The following is a 17365-nucleotide window of genomic DNA, read 5'->3' as shown; positions in this document are numbered from 1 at the left end:
CCGTACCCAACTCCCCATACTCGGCACAATTCGCATAGCTTTCCTCGGCCTCTGCTCATGACACTTGTTTCCATAGGACTATCTTTATTCCAGGCAGTAGGGCAAGGTGCACAGTGAACAAGATGTCTCAAATACCCTGCTTTAAGCATAATCTTCTCCAGGGTCTTGAGATTCTCTACTGATGAAAACATCCGAGCATCGCCCATGTCGTATTGCCGCGTATTTTAACGCCCAAGATTGGTCGATTATACGCGTATAGAGTGGATCACTAACTATAAGCTTCGAGTGCACTTAGTATGATCGAAGTACGAACCGGAATCGTTAGTCTACTAAAATAGTCTACTCCATTTCCTTTGTCTGGCCCACTTGATGATCGGCCTATGCTTTAGTGTTTCCAGAACACATTGAGAATAACTGGTCATGACTGGGGTCGGGAGGGCGGCACTTGAATTTGTGTTTACACGTGTATCACAAGGATCTTTGAAAGTACACAGCCACGGTTCAAGGGGGTCAGTTAAGTTATCCCTGAAAATAGCCTTACCGGCCGTCAACGGTAATGCATTGGTGCAGCATGGGTGTCCATTGAGAGAACCTTTTTTTTATACTGCCCAAGTCATCATCCAACCAAGTAGACCGCTTAGACCCAGTCAAACAGCTGAAGAAGAAATCTAGTCGTATTGTGGTGCACCCGCGATATGTTCTGCTCAGTTCCCGATTTGCAGTACGCCTCGATCTCCGGAGCCAACCTCAGCCCAGGCCTCAATCTCCACCAGCATGTTGTCACCCACTACGCCGGCACTGATAAGCGTGTTAGCTGGTAGTATATCCGCACACTTCATTCGCCATCCATGAGCGCGGCTGACTTCTTCGCAATCTTCGATGTTTTGAACCATGATGCGAGTTCTAACGATATCTGAAAAAGAAGCCCCGAGGGCTTTCACGGAGCGTTCTATGATGTCAAGTATCCAAACCGTTTGACTGTGAGCAGAGCTACCTCCAACATTCGGCAGTTCCGAGATTGGCGAATTGGCCGTGGTTCCGGACACGTGGATCGAGTTGCCCACGCGGACGGCCCGACAGTAACCCTGTGAGATATGCAGTCAGTAAATGCTTAATACTGATACATATCATGTCATGAAGAGCCATCTCACTATCAGCGCGAAATCAACTGACAATGACTTATGGCTTACAGCGATTGGTTCCCACACACTTCCCGTCCGGTATTCTATGCGCTGTCCTTTCGCAATTGATGCTGCGACGGCTGCAGACTGCTCAGGGTTGGAGAGATGGTGGCTCAAATCTCCCGTGACGGTCAAAAACGGTGGTCGTCGATACTCGTCCCCGCAGTCTCCAGGCACGTCGCTGAGGCCGCGCTGCGCCTCCGAGATCAATGCTCTATCTTCGTCGGTCAACTGGAACGTAAATGCCAAGAGGTTCTTGGCAGCATATTCATCAGTCTTCTCATCGAGTCGGCTTCCCACGATGACTGCTTGAACGGCCGGGACGTCCAGCACCCACCGCGTCGCCACAGCGGCAATGGGCACTTCGTGTCGTGAAGCAATCGTGGCCAGCGCCTGCAATACGACCTGGAACTTATCCCACCCGCCAGCTGCCCATATGAACCGGAGATATTTGCGCAAGCTCCAATTCAGAGATTCGGGGTCGGTCGGCTCCGGTTGACCTACCCACTTCTCGCTCAGGAAGCCACCCAACAAGGACGCATATGCCAGGATGCCGACATTGTTCTTTTGGCACACCTGGGTCAGGCGCCCCGTCATGACACGACGATCAATGACATTAACTGGAACTTGGTTGGTAGCTATACGAAACCCGCTCTCGCAGAGCATCTCAAGGTGTGCGGCATCCGTGTTGGTGAGACCGACATGGCCAATTTTTCCCTTTGTTTGCAAGGATTTGAGGTGATTAAGATTGTGTATATATGTGTCATCTGAATAGTCCCACGCATGGTCTAGATGGGTTTTATGTCAGTTCAGGCTGTGGTGCTCCTTGGATCACAAATCTTTGGAATTGCTCACACTGAAGCAGCTCGATCTTGTCCTGTCTCATCCTTGACAAGGCATGGTCAATGGCGGCCTCGGCATTCGCGAAGGTCTTGATACCGTTTTCGGCGGGGCACCATTTGGTGAAAGCTGTCAATTTAGGACCCGTAGACTTGTTATGATGGCCAACAACGAGCTCTAGACACAGGGTTAGTTTGCACACTTCCAGGTGCCGGGACTAAGCATACCTGCATCACCATAATGGTCTGCCATGTCGAAGGCATACAATCCCCGGTTTATCCTGTTGAATGATATTAGCGGGCACATACGCGGCCATTGCTGTTGATTAGCCCCAAAACTCACAGTTGGTCCATGGCGCTGGATGCAGAGGCAATGTTGACATCTTTATCATGACCGCCAGAAAGCTGCCATAGGCCATTGACTATTCTTGGTATTTCCAAGGAGCCCCCAATGGCGGTCTTCTCCACCTGCACCGCTCCTTTCGTACTCATTATGGCAACTAGGCGGATTATGTGCGCTCCATGCGTTGGTAATGGTTCAAAAATCGGTCAAGGCCAGGGCAAAGCTAAGGCTGCTGCAATATACACGACGGTTGTGGCCGTAGCTTCTTTCGTGATTAAGATTTGTGCCTGAGCTATATAAAGTCACTGGCGAACTTCCAAGTTCTCGCTGTTTTCAGTGCTCACGGCATATCCGTGCATGACCCCGCGCTAACGGAACTTCGGGGCTGCGGGGAGCTGGCACCAGATAAGCCCTGGGGTGATTGACCGGCCGTGGAACCTCGTTATAACTATACCCCGTCGGGTTCGCTCCGCGTGGCCGGATCCACGGATGGGAGAACCTCGTTGATCTTACGTACAATTCTGCCTTCATCCATCTAAGCAAGTGCTTCCACCGACCAGTAATACATGATTAGCTGTTGTGACTCGGAGACTCAATGTCTAGGCTAGTGACTAAAAGAGGAATCCCAACGATCCGAATGCGGCGGCCAAGATTGTTACTACTCCGACAGCTAAACGGGCGGCTACACTCTCATCATCGTCGCAGCCGACTACTTGTGTTGCTCTGCAGGCATTGTGAGCGATAGAGGCAGCAATGCTGGAAGCTGCGACGGCATCGATCTTGACCTCACATGGAGTCGCCGCGGGAGTCGAGTCGGCAAGCACAGCGCACGTATCACCGCCTTCCCAGTTATTCACACCAATCGGGACATCAAGTGTACTTGCTACTTCAATGGCAACTCCCGAGTCGGCGGGACAATTATCGCTCTCTGTACCGGCGACGAGATCTATCGCTTGTCCAGAGGTCTTTGTCGTAAAGGTAAGAGAGGTGGAATAGTCGCTGTAGTTGACTTTTTTATGAGACAAAGATTCCTCGGTACAACCGGTCCAGCCGAAACTCCATGTAAGCCACCAAACATCCTCAGTTTCAAACCCAGCGAACGTGTAATATACAAAGTAAGGGTCGCTGCTGCTGAAGTTTCTCCATCTCAGATCATAAGTGGCCGCGATGGGAAAACGTTCCAGGTTTTCCCATGCGTGCGCCGTGAACGTGATGGAGTTGGAAAGTAGTGGAAGGAGCTCCGGATTCTTGATAGCAAAAACCACGGGAAGTGATGATGTCGGTGCGTAGGTCTCGTTGCGTGGGAACACGAGGTCCACTTCCATGATGCCAGAAGTTATGTTCGTTGCGGCCAGGACGATCCCTACGTAGGCGGTCACGAGCCAGCTAGCCCAGGATGAAAAGCGCATCATTTTAGGCGACACAAGGTGCCACGGAAATGTGAAAGACTGTGCTGGGCAGAAATATATACAGATCAGTGGACGGCGGCGGCGTGTCGAGCAGGTCACGCAGAAGAGTTGCAAACTGAGGGAAGAAGAACAAATTATTTTTGTATGTACGGCCTCTTGAAAAAGTACTGAGAAATTAGAAGGCATGTCCCCCCTGCATGCTATTGCCTTGATGTTGGCAGTATGATCAAAGTTATATACGCTCGAGCTCCATCACTATAGCGCAGGGGTCTTGCTGATTGTCCGGCTTGGCGTTGGATCTAAAGCGACTCTGGCTTGGATTATATATTTGCAAATATAGGTGTTTCCGTCCTTTTTGCCTTCAAATTTAGTCCTCATATTTTTTTTTTTCAACTTTCTGCCTCTTGTCAGAAGAAGAACCCAAATTCAGACCATAACGCTGTTCAATCCTGACCCATGCAGTTGGACATGTCGCCGAGTCTTCTCATTAATCCACCATACGTTCCTTCTCGCTTACTTGGGGAGAGACTAGACGGAATATGACACATGAAATTGGTGTAAAATGAAGCTTTAATCGATGCCTGAAGTAAATCTGATTGTTTGCATTAGATGCCATCTTTGCATATAGACTGGACGATGAACTTGACTCTTGCAAGTCAAATTCCCGTCTTCGCTTCTTTACTGCTGGGATCCTCAGACTTTTCTCCAGTCAATTCTAAGGGGAAGAAAAGAGTCTTCACAGATCCTTGCGTCTCTGCTCGCCTCAACATTGGACGGTGTTGAGGCTGTCGATACTCGTCGTGTTATTCAAAAACCTCACTCTGATGCAAGTGCCATTACGGGTCGAGGATCTCGACCCCCTTGTTTGCTTCCTTGTTTTTTGTACCATTCATCCCAAGCTGCCTGGCGGAGCACCTCGGCTCGGTCCCTATACTGGTCTCTTTCGTCCTCAGACAAGTCATCCCACAATTGGTATAGTTCCCTTCCTACGGGCGCGTACGAGAAAATCCCTTGTTCCTTGAGATCCCTTCCAAAAACTACTGAAGCTGTGGGTGGATACTGCTCAGGAAACCGTCCCGGGCCGAGGGGTGGCCAAGGGCGGTAGTTACCCAAGACGACGTCGTCACGAGAATGTGCAAGGCTGTAACAGTGCTCATTTCTTATTGATGGTTGCGGCGGCAGAGCTTCTGGGTTATCCTTTAGGAATTTGGCCACCCTCTTGGCCACGGCACCATCATCTCCAATGGAAAACTCCGTGAGGCGGTTGAAGAATTCGTCATCGATTCCTTCACAGGCGGAAACCAAGGCTCGTGCCTGGAGATTGCCGGGCACCTGACGCCACATATCGACTCCAGAGGTGCCGGGAGTGGGTGAGCTGAGCTGAAATCGCTTCACGATGAGATCTATTTCGTCCCAAGAAAGGGAGTCGCGAGAGACCTGAGCTTTGGCTAGCAGCTCTGCGGGTGTCTCGAGACCGCTGATCCGCTGGATGGCGGCATGCAAGCTCTCGGGCTCTGTCCACCCCAGGACGTCGTACTTTTCGGCCAGAGTTAGTGATTCTGGGTGAGCAAGCGCCTTGCCAACGACATCGCCACGGCTAATGAGAAGAGCCCGCTAATAATTTGATCAGTCGAGTGGAGACGAGACAGGCTGTACGGCTCACTGCACCTCGTCGTCGTTGAGCTCGTCATTCTGGTTTTTGGCTTTCTGGTACAACTCTGGTGGTATCTCGAATGCTTTCGGCGGACCGAAGTCGCGCGGGCCCATACGATTCCGGCGCCTGGACTCTGTGACTCGGGGCTCGGATGACGACTGGTCCGTGTCCATCTGCTGTGCCTCGCGCGCCCTGTCAAGAGCGCTTACTTATGGGGAGTCGAGAGGTTACCTATGTGAACTTTTCTGGGCTGCGCTGCTGCTTTATATGAGCTAGCGTTACGGCGCAGGCAGCAGGCTACATAATTTCCGCTGATAAATCGCTAGCGAGATAATTTTCAGCTCTTTGAAATCCTGGAATATCTTCCCTATTCCCAGCCCGGTCATATGACTCAGAGTGACACCTGGCTATTGAGTATATCGCATACGACTGGCGGATCTCTGTTGAGCCTTTGTTCCTACTGCGCGTATCGTCAATCGCATCATGGCCAATTGCTGGAGGCTTTACTGATTCCAGGGTCTGCGCATTATGCATACTATGTACCTACCTTAGAAAGAACTTTGAGTTATTAGCGCTAAATCCCCTATTGTCCTAGGCATCCGGATAGCCCCGCAGTCGTTTGCAATGCCCCGCTCCCAACCTTGAACGTGGAAGGTGAGCGTCTTATTCTCCCTTTACTGAACCCTCTTGGTTCCAATGCAAGACGTCGGGATGCCACTACAGAGATCCACGAAGCGCCAACAACAGCCTAGCGAGCCTCGATTACTATGCAAAAAGGTCAAACACGCGACTGTATCAGTCAATCGCCCGAAAACGACCAAGGCCATGTACGCGACTCCGTCAACTGTCCAGCCGAGTACACCCTGGCCTGGGAAGCCCAAGCCGCTAAAAGGATCAAGCGCCGACAATACTGGGCAGACACCAAAAGATGTCTGCATAGATATTGCACCCAGCCGCAACATAAATGCGATATATGTCAAAGTCAGCCACGGTGCCAAGTACAACAAAATAGCCAAACCGTTTATTGAGAAAATTACAGTTGTTTCACCCCAGTACCGTTGTTCCATTTAGCATATTTCCAGCATAATTCTACCAAGAAGATGTGGCGATCCCAAGAAGATGCTGCCCATGCTACCTAGCAGTACACTTGGCTCAGAGGACTGCGACGCCTCCACCAACCAGATAACCCGCTCCCAGTGGATCTCGAGGGTCAACAAATAGACACGACCGAGCTGTCAACCAAGCACTTCCACTTACTCGAGGAATAATACCGTTGGGCACATGAGGGTGCATGGCAGTTACATGACCCCGGTACAATGTACCAAGAATACTTTCGTTAACAAATGTTTCTCCCACTGAGAGCTTCCCTTTCGCCACAAGTACAGCCATGCGAGCGCAAGTGGCCGTGCCGCATGGAGATCTGTCAAAAGATCCCGCCTTTGAGATGGGAACATTTCTTGCGTCTGCATCCTTGCTGTGAGACTCCTGTGTCCAAAGAATATTGCCAATTTCCGGTACTTTTCCAGTGCTCTTGTCCGTAATGCTGAACTGCCTGGCAAGCTCATCGCGCACAGACATGGCAGCCGATATCAGGCCATCTATACTGTCGGGCACAATATCCAGGCCAGCCGCAACAGAAGGAATGAAAGCATAGTATTGGCCTCCATAGGCAACATCGACCTGCGCAAAAACTCCCGTATCTAGCGTAATATCGACAGAGCCGACAAAGTGCGCAAGAGGTGTCTGAAAGCTGACAGACTCGCAGCGGCCGTTGACAATGACTGCCTCCAAATTCAAGCGCCCTGCAGGGGATTCGAGGCCAAAGGAAAATGAGCCGTTTTGGCCATCATGATCACCACTAGGCTGCACAAGCCCAAGCTCGCAAAGTGTGGTCGCAATGCCAATTGTTGCATGACCACACATTTCAGGATATCCATTTGCATCCATGAAAACAACGCCCCAAGGTTGGGAGGCGGGAGGCGCAATGGCGGCCGCGCCAAACATGCTCCGATGGCCCCGGGGCTCCAGAATGGCCGCCCTGCGCACCCAGGGCGCACTATCTTCGAGGTAGCTCTGCGCGTCTCGGGGCGTCATGCCCGGAGCGATGCCCGCCCCACCCAGGATAACACGGGTTGGCTGGCCGCATGTATGAGAGTCGACCACTTCTAATTGCCGCCAGGTAGAGAAATGTTCAGTTTCAAAGAGTTTTGTCGGAAGTGACATTTCTGATGTATCTTGTCTAACAATGGTTCGAGTCGCGGCGATGCACGTCTTGAAGGACCAGCGAATCGAGACAGCTTGGATTGACGCACAGTCAGCAGGCAGTTTGTCGCCTCTTTCCCGCCAACATTATTTACAGAATCAGCTACCAATGTATATCTGAGCAAGTCACGCCCTAGTCACTTTCATTTCTACCTCCGAAGATCTAACGAGAGACGCGTCCTTCCGACGGCATATCATGGGAATTGACTCCAACCAGCAAGGGTACCCTCGTTGCAGGGATTCGATGGATATCTTATCTTCAGGCCAAGGCCGGGGTCGTGGCAAGGGAGTAGGTTCCCCAGATTCGGAACACTCCATGATTGCTCAGAGTGATATCCGAGCCAATTCCTCTCTTCCGTCTACCTACAACACCGCCTCTCATCAGTTGTGGCTTGAAAATACTAATCTATCCGTGTCCGCTAGATTCGGTACGTTATCTATCACTCAAATCGACTCGGACCAATTGTGTCCATCACGCAGAAGATAGTTGGAACTTGTACATGCCCATCGGATGCTAGTATGAGGAGCGTTGCCCTTGCAATTCTTCAAATTTCGTGTCCTCGTCGCCGATTTTGCGTCACTTTCACTTCCCTGCAATACGACGAGGGCCGGTTCAAACCAAGTGCATTGTCACTATATTCGTGGAAAGGACAAATCAAATTACCATGACGGACTCGAAATTGGAAGAGGCAATGACGGCCACACCGAGGTTGAATACTGAATCCGATGTCGACGTCGGCCACGGGACGGTCTCATCAGGGACCAAGGCCCGAATTAATTCTCGGCAGGCTCAGATGATAGCCATAGGCGGCGTGATCGGGACGGGCCTCTTTGTTGGCACTGGAGTCGTCCTGGCGACGGCAGGTCCTGCGCTGCTTTTTGCCGCCTACTTCTTTTGCTGCCTGTTGGCACTGTGCATTGTCACGGCCACTACCGAGTTCAACTCATATCTCCCCGTTCGAGGAGCATCGATCCCGTATTACGCCACCCGCTTCGTGTCGCGGAGTCTGGGATTTGCACTTGGATGGCTCTATTGGTATACTTGGGCGATTGCCGTTGCCTACGAGGTAACGGCTGCGTGTATTGTCATCAACTACTGGCCAAATCCTGTTCCCGAGGCCGCTTGGATCACGATAATGTTGATCGTCATCATTAGTCTCAATATGATGCCGGTCAAGGTTTATGCAGAGTCAGAATTCTGGTAAGAAGTTTTCAAATATTGTTCATGCACTCTCTTCAACGTCCTGGATACTGACTGATTTCACGATTCGACAGGTTCGCATCGCTCAAGGTTTTCACAATCATTGGTCTCTTGCTAGTGTCGCTGGTGCTCTTCTTCGGAGGTGGCCCATCACATGATGCACTATATTTTCGATACTGGTATCAAAACGAACAACCGGCGCACGAGTATCTTGTTGGCGGTTCATCTGGACAACTATGTGCCTTTATATTTGCACTTTGCAATGGTGCATTTGCCTTTTTGTTCGGTCCCGAATACGTTGTCTCTGCCAGTGGTGAAATGGAAAACCCGCGCAAAGATCTGCCAACCACTAGCAAGCATTTCGCCTGGCGTCTGATTTGCTTTTACGGCTTAGGCGCCTTGGCAATCAGTATTATCTGCCCCAGCAGCGAGCCCGGACTGACCTCTGGAGGGTCAGGAGCCGCTGCTTCCCCTTGGGTCTTGGGCATCAAGAACGCCGGTATTCATGGACTGGACAGTGTCATTAACGCGGCAATTATCACGTCGGCATGGTCTGCCGGAAACTCTCTGCTTTACATGTCAAGTCGGTCTCTGTACTCGATGAGTCTAGTGGGCAATGCGCCTCGCATTTTTCAACGATGCAATCGCTGGGGCGTGCCTTATGTCGCGGTCGGCGTGTCATCTGCATTCGGCCTTTTAGCCTACATGAACATTAGTAGCGATGGTGGTACGGTCTTCAACTGGTTGGTCAGTGTTCTCAACGAATCTGGCTTTATCAGCTGGATCGTGTGTTGCATCGTGTACCTGCGTTTCCGTGCCGCCCGCAAAGCGCAAGGCGTCCATGACCTTCCGTACCAGAGTCTTCTGCAGCCCTATGGCGCGTGGTTTGCTCTCGTCATAGTCACGCTTCTAGCTCTGCTGAATGGGTTTGCCTGTTTCTTTCCTGGCAATTTTACTGCCTCTGGATTTTTGACTGCTTACCTTGGTATTCCAGTCTTTGTTGTGCTTTACGCTGGCCACAAAGTCTACACCAGGCACGATCCATGGTATCATCCTGTCATGTCAATCGACCTGACATCGGGACTGGATGACGTGATCGCACAGGAGGCACTCTATCGAGATTCCCAAGGCGAATCTTCAAAGACCAAGGCCAAGCATTTATTGAGCAAGATCAACTCAATATGGGGTTGGAATTGAGTGGCTGAGTTCGGTAGAATACACTCTTAGAAGAAAGCAAATGACAGAATACGTACCCCTGCCGACTTTCTTGTCGTAATTACTGAACTGTATGCATTACCCCCTAATTGAGGTATCGGGCGGCCCGAACTGTGCTACATGGATTACACGCGTATTCAGTGGGTCGCTGTCAACGACCAACCCAGCCGCCCAGGTCTAATGGGGAATCTTTAGCCTCGCTATACCTGTCTGTCTATTGTCCGGCTTGGCCTTGCCGAGTTCCCCAGATATTGACTATAGGCGGTGGGTACCCTGTAATGGTGGTACTTTGAGAGTAGCACGCAGGGCCTCATCAAAAGGTGCAGCTGCCAAGCAAATCATCGATCGTGGAGAGCAAGCAAATTCCCGACGAACCCGAGAGATCCGAATTTTGCGAAATGCAGCATTCAATTCATAAGTCGTGCATGTACCCATCGCTGAAAAGGATTCGTCGACAAGTTTCATATTCGATTACTCTATCTAGGCTCGAGTTAAGAGCTAGCTATTGAGTATGCGCACCTTGCACACAGTCATTGTCACTTTGACGTGCCAATTGGCCCTGTGTTCTCAAATCTTTCCGCGAGTTGAAAATTGTAGGTTGCAAGATCTCTTGTTCCCTACATTGATACTAACAAGCCTACAGCTTGGTCCGATGCATCGATCAAGGCCAGCGAGTTTGTCGCCAACTTGACGCTGACGGAAAAGATTGGCATCGTGTCCGGAGGATACCTGAGTCCGGCGCCAGCTTGTGTCGGTTCGATAGGGCCCATCTCGCGCCTTAACTTTTCCGGCCTCTGTTTCTCTGATGGGCCAAGTGGTTACGCACGTTCCGATGGCGTCAGTGTATTTCCGTCTGGTATTACAATTGCTGCAACATGGGATCGTGATCTTGCGTATCAGCGAGGCGTAGCACTAGGTGAAGAATTCCGAGCCAAGGGTTCTCATGTCTATTTAGGGTGCGTCATTCTTCCCTGACTCAATTCATCTCAACTAACCAAGAAGCAGGCCTTCCACTGGTGCGATGGGTCGTCACGCCCGTGGTGGGAGAAACTGGGAAGGCTTTGGTCCGGATCCTTACCTCGCGGGCGTAATTACGAATACCTCCGTCCTAGGCGTTCAATCAACTGGTGTCCAAGCATGCACCAAGCATCTCGCGGGCAATGAGCAAGAAACTCAGAGAACCTCGACAACCGATTCAAACGGCACGGTTACGGAAGCGATCTCGTCCAACATTGATGACCGAACTTTGCACGAACTGTATCTTTGGCCATTTGCGAATGCAGTCAAGGCAGGCACATCTTCGATTATGTGCTCCTACAATCGTCTTAATGGAAACTATACGTGTGCAAACTCTGACCTACTTACCACTTTTCTCAAAGACGAATTAGCATTCCCTGGTTATGTCACGTCCGATTGGTACGCCACCCACGGGACAGAGGATTTCGCCAATGCCGGACTTGACATGGAACAGCCAGGAAACGTCAGCTCTCTGGCCGGTCCGTCCTACTTTGGCGGTTTGCTACTTGATGCAATCAATAACGGCTCTGTATCAGAAGATCGGCTCAATGACATGGCTGAGAGGGTAATGACTCCTTACTTTCTTCTTGGCCAGGACCAGGATTTCCCATCGGTCGATCCTTCTGCCGGTGCAGTTTTCTTGACGTATCAATACGGCCAAAACTCCCCACTCGCTGCCTACTACCCAGCAGTTGAAGCGCGGGATGTGCGAGGGGATCACGCCAGCTTGATTCGCAAAATTGGCGCCGCAGGGACAGTGCTATTAAAAAATGTCAATAACACGCTACCGCTGAAGAACGTGTCCAATATTGGTATCTTTGGAAATGGCGCCGGTTACCCCATCGACGGCTCAGTGTTCCTCGACTATGGCGATCATCCAGAAGGCTTCGAGTACGGCACTTTGGATATCGGCGGAGGTTCGGGGACCGTGCGACATACCAACCTCGTCACCCCTCTACAAGCTGTGCAAAGTCACGTCGCATCTATTGGCGGCCGTACCCAGGTCATTCTCAACAACGATGTACTGGCCGAGGGACTCTTCAAGACGATCTATCCTGTCCCTCAAGCGTGTCTCGTCTTTCTCAAGGCTTACGCCACAGAAGGATCAGACAGGTCCTCGATCGACTTGCCGTGGAACTCCACAGCGGCAGTAGAGAAAACGGCTGCCATGTGCTCAAACACGATTGTCGTCATTCATGGGCCCGGTGTGGTTCTCATGCCGTGGGCTGACAACGAGAACGTGACGGCCATCTTGTCGGCGCATTACCCCGGAGAAGAAATCGGCAATTCCCTAGTCGATGTTCTTTGGGGCGCCGCCGAGCCGTCTGGAAGGCTTCCTTATACCATACCGAGGAACTTGTCAGATTACGGGCCCGATATTGTAGAATCGCCAGCAGAAGACAGCACATGGCAAGCAGATTTCAACGAGGGCCAGTTGATCGACTACCGCCATTTTGATGCTGATAATGTCGATCCCCATTTTGAATTTGGCTTTGGTCTATCTTACACCTCGTTTGAGATGGTTGATGGACTACAAGTCAACGTAAATGAAAATGTATCAGCACTTGCGGACGAATCTATGGGAACGCAGCCCGGTGGCCTCGTCGATTTGTGGACTCTTGTCGCACAAGCAGCTGTTGAAATAACAAATACCGGCACTATTACAGGTATCGCTGTCCCACAACTATACATTTCATTCCCTCAAGACACGACGCCAGCAGGAACTCCGGTCAAGGTGCTCAGGGGCTTTACTAAAGTTGCCTTGGATGCCGGAGAGACCACGACAATCAATTTCGAACTGACGAGAAGGGACTTGAGCTTTTGGGACTCTGACACGAAGCAGTGGGTCATACCTCAAGGAGAATTTGTCTTCATGGCGGGTTTTAGTTCGAGAGATATCAAGAGCACAATTCAAACAGCGATGTTGAGTTAGTTGCTCTGTGATCTGTTTATTTCCAGGACTGCAATAAGCAAACTACAATGCGCCCAAATCTATCATTAGAATGCAATCAGAACCCACTTCCATCTCTCACTGATTTAATTTTCCACAAGTACTTCGTTGAAACAAGTATAGCAACTAAAGACAAACTTCTATACACTATACTAATCAATCGTTGCATTATTTAGGTTGACCATGCTTGTTAGAAAAAGGAGAAAAGGAAAACAATTACACGGTTACTGGTTAGACAGACACACGACTGAAGTCGTACAGAGTTTAACTGCCTAGCCAAGGTTTGGGGAGAATGAAGTAAAAGGCATTGTGTTTCATCATCCAGGGACCTACTACAACCATCTAACATGCAGCTCTGGTCGAGCAAGAGGCAAATTATGACACTGATCGCATGGCCTTGAGATGTTGCAGCCCCTGCATGGCAGAACTTCTGATGAGGCGTTGGGTCGTGCGAGGTCAAAGAACTGCAATGCCTTCTAGAATTTTGGTTTACAATCTTTCTCGCGATAAGAAAAGCTCATCGCGTTCAATACGGAATACGCGTATAATCCCTGCAATGCGGGAGTACTAGGGGCGGAAATCCCGAGACGGGTCAAACACTAAAAGTCATCGTGTAGATTGTTTGGGGCTGATACTGGCCCCACCGGCTACGCGTATGGTATGGGGAATTGTTCATTCAGTAACAGTCACACCAGAGCCGTTGCACCAAAAAAATCGTTCCCATTTTAATAATCTAGTATGGTATCGGGCACAGCCTCACGCTTAGATTCAAACTGCAGAGCCTCTAGAATCGAACCTGCAAAGATGAATCCTCTACAAGGCCCAAGTATATCAATCATGGGCGCGGCCTGTCCAAAAACCAGATCCAACATTCAACAGCAGTCCTGCGCCGTTCTTTTCAACATCCTTTCGTATTTCTTATTTCACAATGGCTGGTTTCAAATACTATCACTATGATCCCTCGTTTGCAGCAGCTGTCATTTTCGCATTACTCTTTTGCGTAGCAACTTTCCGACACTCGCAGCTTCTTTTCAAGAATAAAACTTGGTATTTTATTCCATTCTTGATAGGGTGCATCTGTAAGCTCACCCACTAATCGACATTTGCTTTTCAATTTCATTTGCTCCTCACTAACCCTGCTTGTTCTCTGTTTGGTAGTTGAAGCTGCTGGATATGTAGCTCGTGCCATGTCGGTCCGGCAAACGCCCGACTGGACTTTGATGCCGTACATTATACAGAGTCTACTGACACTGCTCGGGCCGACGTTTTTCGCCGCCTCGATATACATGATTCTCGGTCGGCTGATTCAGTTTCTCGAAGCCGACACGTATTCCATGATTCGGACTCGCTGGCTCACGAAGTTCTTTCTATTGGGGGACATCTTCTCCTTCTTCGGCCAAGGTGGTGGTAAGTAAGAAGTAGGAATAATGCCATGATCTCGAGAAACTAATGAGGGGTCTTAGGCGGCGGTATCCTCGCCACGGCAAAGACGGAATCGTCACAAAGTCTCGGAAACAAGGTCATTTTGCTCGGACTGGCCATCCAAGTTATCTTTTTCGGACTCTTCATTGTCGTCACCGTCGTGTTCCACCGTCGCGTTCACCGTGCACCCACCCCAAAATCTCTCACTACTTCGGCGCCGTGGCACAAGCTCCTGTGGGTGCTCTATGGCACCAGCGTGCTCATCATGGTTCGGTCCGTGTTTCGCATGATTGAGTATGCCCAGGGCAATGATGGCGCATTGTTGCAAAAGGAGGCGTATTCTTACGTTTTGGATGCTCTCCTCATGATCATTGTTACCGGATGCTTTGCCTGGTTTCATCCCAGCAATGTACTAAAGAGGGAGACTGTTGTGTCTGAAGATGAGATTTTGCATGGAAGTGGAGAGACATTTGTCATGGGAAAGGGAAATGGTTTTACAAGGATGTAGAGATTGGTTCATCATGGAGCCCATGAAAAGTTATCAAGGATTAAGGTTTAAGATCTCATGCGGTATTTGACAATAGAATTCCTTTGTTAGGTTAAGAATCCACAGAAAGCCAAGTCATAAAGGCGCGAGGATCAACTTGATTCGTGTTGTGATGAGAGCAACCCGCTGGGTGGCGCAAGAAGTTGACCAAATCAGGAGGCGTTTTCCTATTCAATGTCTTTCATCACAGATTGAAATCGGTTTGAGTAATACTTCTTTTTGAATATCAATTCGATGATTTAAAGAATTACAGCAAACAATTTAACGATATAGCCTATTCCTCTGCAGCTTTCGTGCATTGGCAGTCATTGTGAATGCAATGTAACCATCCTTGGATCTACTACCAACGTCTCCAATGGTGACTTCCAAGCTTCTCAATGCTCTTGCCCTTTCTAGCCCATCCAGATGCGACCCTTCGGCACACGGTATAAAGGGATTGTCTCTCGTGAGTGAAGAAACGTGGCCAAGAAAGTCCGGGGCAAGAGTCCAACCTGCTAGGGCGAGGGATGTAGCGCTAATGAGAAGCAGGATAGTAGATATGATGATTAGCATTGCAGCAAATGTCATGTTACAAGTATACTGCTTGCCCCTGGCTGCAGAAATAGTGACCTGGCTGGTATTGAAGTCGATGACTGGTGCACTGCCTTCAGCATCTGAAATGTTGTTGTATAAAATCATGTCCGTACTGAGATTGCCGAACAGATACTGGGTGCCAATACTGGATTGCCAATAGGTATTGATCAAGACTTCGACGTTCTTGCTCAAGACTGACTTTGGAACTGCCGAAAGATTGACATAGCCTTTCTGGCCGTGTTCATAATAAGAAGAATCAGGGTTCTGAAGCCACCGCTCTATCAAGGAGCTTCTGAGCAGGGTGTCATTAATAATGGTTGCTTTGGCCACACGCGGCAGCAGATCAAGGGCGTGATTGAGGGCCTCCAAATTGTCTTCCACCCAAGACTTATCGATCGTCAGCTTTCTCACGGCTGTAACTTGGCATGTATGATCTCTGCAAGAAATGGTTGATTGCAAGTCCCTAGGTTCCATCGAACAAGTGACCACACTGATGCCATCTTCGAATCGCCAGCTATTGGCCGAGATGATGTTGAAACGATGAGAAGCCTCGTCTTCTGGTTCGTAGCCTGGTTGAACAATGAAGCTTTGGCCGTTATCCCATGTGTATTCCTTGGTGTCATTTTCCTGGTATATAAAACTGTTTGGAACATACTCTAGGGTTGGGCAGTCAATCGCCATGTATCTGCTTACAATATCGAATGACAGATTTCCACTGGAAGGTATTCCTACGACAGGAATGCCAAGTAATGAGGAGTACGGAATGTCTTGACTGTGATCAAGCTTCATCCATTCATTCGGTGCCATGGACAATCCCCCTTCCAATCGGTCGACACTTGGTACTTTCACATTGCCAAACAGATCCTGGCTCGACTTGTACTGGTGCGAGGTAATCAGGCAAGCCATGAATATCGGGTCATAGGAAGGTCGAAATTCCAAAGATAAGTCGTAGGATTTCAAAAGCGAGTTATGCGAAGCAGCGATCGGGAGGTACCGAATTGTGGAGTTCGTAGAAATGTAGTGAGGGATAACCTGGATGAGTCGAAGTGCTGACTGGCCGCCCAAAGGTGAAAGTGCCCAGAGTAGAATGATGGTCCCTCCAACCAGAATCTGACGTCGTAATACGACTTGCTTTTCAATGGCACTGAAGAGCGTTTGCGACCCGATCAGGCTCTCCAGGGTCTGTCAGGATTAGCACCAGATATCAAGCTCAGCATGAGCACAAAGAGAGACTTGCTCCTAGTGTTGTCCCTCTTTCAGCTAAGAACACAGCCAGTGTTCTCAAGAACTTCCCTACGATTGCAGCAAATACAATTGGGAAAACAGTTGGCGATAGTGAAATCGCGCGTTGTGTTTGCTCTCCAGTCCGAGAAGTTTGCTTCTTATCTAGGTGAATTGCCGTTGAAGCAAGTGCTATATATAAAGGGATTGGTAGTTAGTCACAAGTACGAAGAACTACTCGGCTCTGATCTAGCTACTCACCAATGAAGAGGACAGGAAAAATGGTAAGGAGAACCTGTGTGATTGAAGACCCATATTGAATGCGCCCAATCCTCCCAGGCAACTTCTCGGCAGACTCAGCGATACGGCTTGTCTTATTGCTGGTTGTCTTCAAAAGCACGTCAGTTTGTGCATCGCATAGCTCCTCTACTACAATTGGAGCCGGCTGTTCAACCTTTCCGCGCACAGTATTGGTCAGTTGCATTGTCTTGGTTCCGTGATGATCGACGTGTAGATGACAACGAGAATGG

At 49.7% G+C, this 17365-nt stretch overlaps 8 protein-coding genes across 8 annotated transcripts; 3 read left to right on the top strand and 5 right to left on the bottom strand.

Moving 5' to 3' along the window:
• Nucleotides 1-704: 704 nt before the first annotated feature.
• On the bottom strand, nucleotides 705-2512 carry PFICI_00087 (uncharacterized protein; the record flags this gene model as incomplete). Its single annotated transcript, XM_007828668.1, has 5 exons — nucleotides 705-1085; nucleotides 1191-1969; nucleotides 2037-2198; nucleotides 2249-2301; nucleotides 2364-2512. 5 exons carry the CDS (start codon nucleotides 2510-2512, stop codon nucleotides 705-707), a joined length of 1524 nt encoding a protein of 507 aa, XP_007826859.1.
• Nucleotides 2513-2974: 462 nt separating this feature from the next.
• PFICI_00086 (uncharacterized protein) lies at nucleotides 2975-3775 on the bottom strand (the record flags this gene model as incomplete). The annotated part of the gene is made up of 1 exon (XM_007828667.1): nucleotides 2975-3775. One exon carries the CDS (start codon nucleotides 3773-3775, stop codon nucleotides 2975-2977), a length of 801 nt encoding a protein of 266 aa, XP_007826858.1.
• An 813-nt stretch (nucleotides 3776-4588) lies between these two features.
• Nucleotides 4589-5599, bottom strand: PFICI_00085 (uncharacterized protein; the record flags this gene model as incomplete). The annotated part of the gene is made up of 2 exons (XM_007828666.1): nucleotides 4589-5369; nucleotides 5436-5599. The coding sequence occupies 2 exons, from the start codon at nucleotides 5597-5599 to the stop codon at nucleotides 4589-4591; spliced, it is 945 nt and encodes a 314-aa protein (XP_007826857.1).
• A 979-nt stretch (nucleotides 5600-6578) lies between these two features.
• On the bottom strand, nucleotides 6579-7649 carry PFICI_00084 (uncharacterized protein; the record flags this gene model as incomplete). Its single annotated transcript, XM_007828665.1, has 1 exon — nucleotides 6579-7649. The coding sequence occupies one exon, from the start codon at nucleotides 7647-7649 to the stop codon at nucleotides 6579-6581; it is 1071 nt and encodes a 356-aa protein (XP_007826856.1).
• Nucleotides 7650-8353: 704 nt separating this feature from the next.
• PFICI_00083 (uncharacterized protein) lies at nucleotides 8354-10086 on the top strand (the record flags this gene model as incomplete). Its single annotated transcript, XM_007828664.1, has 2 exons — nucleotides 8354-8889; nucleotides 8964-10086. 2 exons carry the CDS (start codon nucleotides 8354-8356, stop codon nucleotides 10084-10086), a joined length of 1659 nt encoding a protein of 552 aa, XP_007826855.1.
• A 529-nt stretch (nucleotides 10087-10615) lies between these two features.
• PFICI_00082 (uncharacterized protein) lies at nucleotides 10616-13054 on the top strand (the record flags this gene model as incomplete). Its single annotated transcript, XM_007828663.1, has 3 exons — nucleotides 10616-10697; nucleotides 10748-11060; nucleotides 11110-13054. 3 exons carry the CDS (start codon nucleotides 10616-10618, stop codon nucleotides 13052-13054), a joined length of 2340 nt encoding a protein of 779 aa, XP_007826854.1.
• A 946-nt stretch (nucleotides 13055-14000) lies between these two features.
• On the top strand, nucleotides 14001-15002 carry PFICI_00081 (uncharacterized protein; the record flags this gene model as incomplete). The annotated part of the gene is made up of 3 exons (XM_007828662.1): nucleotides 14001-14151; nucleotides 14231-14479; nucleotides 14536-15002. The coding sequence occupies 3 exons, from the start codon at nucleotides 14001-14003 to the stop codon at nucleotides 15000-15002; spliced, it is 867 nt and encodes a 288-aa protein (XP_007826853.1).
• A 300-nt stretch (nucleotides 15003-15302) lies between these two features.
• Nucleotides 15303-17319, bottom strand: PFICI_00080 (uncharacterized protein; the record flags this gene model as incomplete). Its single annotated transcript, XM_007828661.1, has 3 exons — nucleotides 15303-16796; nucleotides 16912-17027; nucleotides 17097-17319. The coding sequence occupies 3 exons, from the start codon at nucleotides 17317-17319 to the stop codon at nucleotides 15303-15305; spliced, it is 1833 nt and encodes a 610-aa protein (XP_007826852.1).
• Nucleotides 17320-17365: the final 46 nt, after the last annotated feature.

Source organism: Pestalotiopsis fici (assembly GCF_000516985.1).
Source record: "Pestalotiopsis fici W106-1 unplaced genomic scaffold PFICI_Scf_1, whole genome shotgun sequence".
NCBI lineage: Eukaryota > Fungi > Ascomycota > Sordariomycetes > Amphisphaeriales > Sporocadaceae > Pestalotiopsis > Pestalotiopsis fici.
Note: the sequence above shows the minus strand (reverse complement) of the source record. Positions and strands in the feature narration are given on the sequence as shown.